This window comes from Odocoileus virginianus, chromosome 10 (genome assembly GCF_023699985.2).
Source record: "Odocoileus virginianus isolate 20LAN1187 ecotype Illinois chromosome 10, Ovbor_1.2, whole genome shotgun sequence".
Lineage (NCBI taxonomy): Eukaryota > Metazoa > Chordata > Mammalia > Artiodactyla > Cervidae > Odocoileus > Odocoileus virginianus.
This window is the reverse complement of record NC_069683.1, coordinates 4,900,664-4,906,663: the sequence shown is the minus strand read 5'-3', so window position 1 is coordinate 4,906,663 and position 6,000 is coordinate 4,900,664. Positions and strand designations below refer to the sequence as shown.

Here is a 6,000-nt window from a genome sequence, read left to right as displayed (position 1 = left end):
AGAGCAAGCTGTTTCCAAGAGAAATATATGTAGTTCAAACTGATAGGGAGGGCTAGGCCTATGATTTGGCTATCCGTGGATTCTTTACAGCAGGTAAATACTTTTAGTACAAGATTCTATGTTATGTTAGCATGTTTGTTCCACCAGTACAAATTAATTACATGGGATAAGTAATGAAATTATCCTCAAACATCATCTTTTCCTGAACAAATACTTAGGTGATGAATAATATGATGTTGTGGGCTTCAAAATTTATTTTTAATGTTAATTTTTCTTGTAATTATTTCAAAATGCATGTTGAAAATAAAAAGTCTCTACTATCTTCATACATTCTCTTCTTGATTTTAAAAACTAAATTAAGATGTTTGTATAGATGAGTAGGGTTGCTATAATTTTTCATATAACATGCTGCAAAAATTCTTCACTAAGTATGTCTTTATATTATTAGTGTTTCATTCATAGCATATTTTTGTTATCAATTTATAGTAGACTGAATTACATAAACATCTTGTTCAACATTTTATATATTTCTGATTTTTTTATAAATGAAATATCATCTTCCATAAAACTTATATCACTTCATTTCACTTTTAGAATAATTTTTAGGGTTGGGGTTACTTATATGAGAAATATAGTGATTTTTATGCCTCTAAAAATATTTGCTAAAACATTTCCCAATTAGATAATATGAATGAAGCTGTTTTGTTGCAATTTAGAAGACGTCATTATTTAAAAACCTGACTTAGAAACCTGTTTTATTTTTATGATGGATTCAATCCTTCAGTGCACTTTGTATGAATAAACACTATTTAAAATTAAAGTTTATATCAATATTACACACCTCCCTGTTGAATTATACATTGAAAAGCAGTTCATAGTAACTGTCTTATTTGACTGTCACAGGTCAGCAGCTTGAACAAATGTCACTCTGTTTTATGGGAAAGGACTCAGGAGCTTTGTGGTTTCTTCAGTGACACATGACTATAAATATGTAGCTTCTAGATTTTTTTATATTGGAAAGTGAATAATTGTTATATTATTTTAATTAACTTTTCATTTTGGAATAATTTTAGATTAATAGAAAAGTTGCCAAGATAATATAGAGTTTCTGTCTACTCCTTGGTTATTTTCCCCTAATAATTATCATCTAACATGGCCAGTAGCACATTTGTCAAAACTGTGGAATGAATGTTGCTATATTACTCTTAAAGAAGCACAAGATTTGATTCATGTTTCACTAACTTTTCCACTTCTATCACTTTTCTGTTCTAGGGGTCAATCCAGGACAACACAGCACATTTAAGTACCTTTTAAATAATTTCTAATCATAAACCTTGTGATCATAAACTCTGAGGACACTGCCCTCTCCATTGCCTAAGTATTAACAGTAATTTTGGAAATTCCTTTTATATTAAAAAAAGAGCAGTTTGATTTGTTCATGTTTGATGAGCATTTTGATTCTAAAGTAGTATTTCTCTTAGAAACTTCACAGATTAGGGACATACAGAGCCTAAGAACTACTTGTTAGATTAATACAGAGCCTTGCTCTTTCTCTCCACTGTTTGCATTATGTGATGTTCTTTGTTCAGTGACACTACCTGAAAAAGAAGTGGGCTCCTGAGGATCTGGGCTTCCTAGGTGACGCTAAAGGTGAGGAACCTGCCTGCCAGTCCAGGAGACAGAAGAGATGCAGGCTTGATCCCTGGGTCGGGAAGATCTCCGGAGAAGGGCACAGCAATCCATTCCGACATTCTTGTCTGGAGAATCCCATGGACAAGAGGGGCCTGGCAGGCTCCAGTCCATAAGGTCACAAAGAGTTGGGCACAACTGAAGCAACTTAGCACCCACACACGCACACATGAGGGTCTGAAGACTATAAAATTATATTCAGGAACTATTAAAGACTTAAAAGTGTTGCACATTTAAATGATACCATATCTTCACTGTTGCAACCAGTAAAAATATTTTATATTTGTGAATATGTAAAAGGATGAGTGAAGACATTTGTAAGCCTAGATCATGGGAAAGCAGAAATTAGGAGTAAAAGCACTGTCATTTCTGCTCTGTGTCAAAGGCTCTGGGAGCTTGTTCTCACTGACGGCAATTTTCTCCAATGCATCTAACTGCATTCATGGTTTTACCAATATCAGTATTGCCTTATCTGATTCTTCCAAGAACCTTATCAATAGGTGTTGCTAAAATGCCCAATTACAGAGAATCTGAACTCTAGAGAATTTTAAGTAACTTTTCTTATCACATAATATAACTTAGCACAAGAGCTTGAATTTGAACCTACGTCTCTGTGACTCTGGAACTGATGTCTTTATTTCATTTTATTGGCTCCATATATATTAACAGTCTCTACTTTTTAATATATAGTCATTCACTGATCCAATGATCTTATAAGGTTTGTTTCATGTTCTTGTTTACTTGATGACACAGCTGAATATGGAGTTCAGAGTACAGGTGCTCCTTAGGAATGTCTAGCATCCTGGAAACAATTTGTTTTAAAGTAAGTAAAAAGACATATTGCATATATATCTGTATATGTGCTAGTTTTATTCATATTTTCAATCATTTTTGTTAGCTGTCAGTGTCATTCATAAAAATCAACTCATTTTTAATTCTTTCAGAAAGCCCAATTATTCTTTTACTTCCCTATTTAACAAGCATAGATCATATGTACATGTACACACACACACATACTCACTTGCCCCTTGACTGATGAACCTCTCGTATGTACAAGGAAGGACACAATCAGGCTTCCCTGGTGGTTTAGTGGTAAAGCATCTGCCTGCCAATGCAGGAGACATGGGTTTGATCCCTGCATCAGGAAGATCCACTGGGGAAGGAAATGACAACCCACTCCAGGGTTCTTGTCTGGGAAATCACATGGACAAAAGAGCCTGGCAGGCTACAGTCCCTGGGGTCACAAAGAGTCAGACACGACCGAGCGACTAAACAACAACAAAGGACACAGTCATTCTTCAAACATGTCCTGCTATAAGAAATGAAGCCAAAAGTTGGCCTTTCTGTGGGTAAGCTGTCTGGCTTTTTAAGAGGGAGAAGAGTCACTGAAATCAGTAAGCGCATTTTATCATAAGCAGCAATTTCAAATTTTCTAATTTGACCCTCATTATAATTGTATGAAATGAGTAGGGAGGTTATATGTGAATCTCCCTACATTATAGTAAGTTATATACATTTGAAACAGATACACACTGGTGAGTATTACTTGATCTGATTGGGCCACATTGAATAAATACTTAGCAATCAATTAACAAAACCTCAGGCTCTGGCTGTACCCAGCGTACTGTTTCTAATCCTTACCTATGTGGTTATTGTCAATTTGTATCTGTAAATAATTGGACCATTACCTTCTGATTCCACATCATTGGCTCTGTGTCCTTCATTAGGAAGCATCAATCAAACTTTAACACAGAAATCAGAAGGTTATAACCTCTACAGTGAATGGAGACTCTAGAGAAGCCCGTCCTGCTCTGAAGCTCTTGATAGGAAAAAAACAAAAACAGAAACAAACCACTTCTTTCCCTGTAGTCAGTCACTTCCATGCTGGAGTCAGAGGTTCTGGGTTAAGATACAGAGCCAGCATCTGTTATTTCTTTAATTCTATCTCTTTAAGCATGGGCTTCCTACCAGTAAAACTGGGTAATAAGATCTAACGTGGAGTGTTTCTTAGCCACTTAACTCTGAACAACTGCTTCCTTGCATTATTTAACTTAGTCATCATAACAGTACATATTAGTAGGTATTACTTATTTTTGTCAGCTTCTATTCTTGTTTTTAAATAATGAGTGAAGAGAAAACCAACTTAACACATGGATATTTATTATGTCTTAGTCTTCAGCAAGCTGTGTTCCCAACGATCATTCTCTTTTAAAAGAATGAATTAGCTGATTTTAAACTCTCAATTCTGTTTAGAATTTTAAAGAAATAACTAAGGGAATAGCCATGATCCAAGCACCTCTTCAGTTTTGTCTTATTTCTCCTTCTATCTGTAGATAAGGAAGTCACCTAATCATGGACAGCTTGCAACACCCCCCTGCCCCCCGCTTCTCACATCCATGCACATGGCAGGCATGACCAATAAACTGCAATTTTCCTTTCCTCAGATCATGGATGTGGCTTCAGAACTCTCCTCACGATTCACTCCAGGAAACCACTACTATTAACATATGACCTGAGCTGGCAGTTGAGATAACAACTATTTCTTATCCCCACAGGTGGATCCCTATCCTTCTCCTACATTGAAGCTCTATCTTAAAATATTTAATAATTTATCTGTACTTCAATTCTTCCTGGTATCCCACTGGCACCTTCAACAAATTTCTAGCTTTGTGTTCTCAATGATAAAACAAGCACAAGAAGATAAGTTAATTTTTCACATGGATGCACCAATTTGTTGATGACTGATGACCCCTCAAACTGGTCTGAGACACATTTGTCCTTTTTCTTTCTGTAGATTCTACATGTTCACTGTGGTAGCTTTCACCTTTTCATTGGAAATTATGCAAAACCAAAGCTTTGTAACTGAATTTGTCCTCCTGGGGCTCTCACAGAATCCAACCATGCAGAAAATAATATTTGTTGTATTTTTGTTCATTTACATTGCAACTGTCGGGGGCAACTTGCTAATGGTGGTGACCATCAGTAGCAGCCCAGCACTCCGGGTCTCCCCCATGTACTTCTTCCTGGCTTTTCTGTCCTTCCTGGATGCATGCTTCTCCTCTGTCATTGCCCCAAAGATGATTGTGGACTCTCTCCTTTGGAGGAAAACCATTTCCTTCAAAGGCTGCATGACCCAGCTCTTTGCTGAACACTTCTTTGCTGGGGTGGAGGTGATTGTCCTCAGTGCCATGGCCTATGACTACTATGTGGCCATCTGCAAGCCCTTGCACTATTCTTCTATCATGAACCGTAGACTCTGCATCCTTCTGATGGTGGTAGCCTGGGCAGGGGGCTTCCTGCATTCCATGATACAGATTCTTTTCACTTTCCAGCTGCCCTTCTGTGGCCCCAACATCATCAATCACTTCATGTGTGACTTGTACCCACTTCTGGAGCTTGCCTGCACTGACACTCACATCTTTGGCCTTTTGGTAGTCACCAACAGTGGGTTTTTCTGCATCTTAATCTTCTCCTTGTTGCTTGTCTCCTATGGGGTCATCCTGCTGTCTCTGAGAACCCATAGCTCTGAAGGGCAGCAGAAAGCCCTCTCCACCTGTGGATCTCACATTGCTGCTGTGGTTTTGTTCTTTATCCCATGCATATTTATGTATGTACGACCTCCATATTCTTTCTCCTTTGACAAAATGGTAGCCATATTTTACACCATCCTAACTCCCTTGTTCAATCCTTTGATTTACACTTTCAGGAACAAAGAAGTGAAAAGTGCCATGAGGAAAGTGTGGAATAGGATAATGGTGGTTTCTAATGAAAAATAAAACATTTAAAGTTGAATAAAAAATTCAAATTTTCTAATCAGACAAAAATTTTATATGGATGAGCATTGTTTGACAGGAGGTAAAGTAATGTAATAATATAAAAAATAGCATAAGTTCCAGGAAATAATTTAGTTTTCATTCTTAGATCACTTATGGACTCTGATTTGACAATTCAATATCCTCAAATGAAAATTAAGAAGAGTTGAATTTTATGCTTACTTAGAATCTAAAAGTCAAAAAAGAATGAAAAAAATTACTCTCACTTCTTGCTACTCATTTGATATTTTGGAAAATATTTCTGGAGGGAAGACAAAATTGTCTTAGAGATTAGGTTTATACATATATAACATATATGTATACCAATGAGCTTTTTGCCCAGATTAATGTATCCAGATCACTGCTGTACAACTGAAAATAACAAAATATTACAAATCAACTCTATTTAAAAAAAAATAAACAATAGAAAGAAAAACATGCATATTAATATTTCAAATTTGGCAAAGAACTGTAATTATTGCTGATATTAGCCCTTTGA

At 36.3% G+C, this 6,000-nt stretch overlaps 1 protein-coding gene across 1 annotated transcript; it reads left to right on the top strand.

Annotated features, from left to right (window-relative positions):
- The first annotated feature begins 4,526 nt into the window (after positions 1-4,526).
- On the top strand, positions 4,527-5,465 carry LOC110144384 (olfactory receptor 4C15). The gene has a single exon (XM_020904331.2). It carries the CDS (start codon positions 4,530-4,532, stop codon positions 5,463-5,465), a length of 936 nt encoding a protein of 311 aa, XP_020759990.2. The 5' UTR covers positions 4,527-4,529.
- The last annotated feature ends 535 nt before the right edge of the window (positions 5,466-6,000 follow it).

Coding starts and splice junctions, on each gene's coding strand:
- LOC110144384 (XM_020904331.2), top strand. CDS start 4,530: ATGCAAAACCAAAGCTTTGTAACTGAATTTGTCCTCCTGGGGCTCTCA.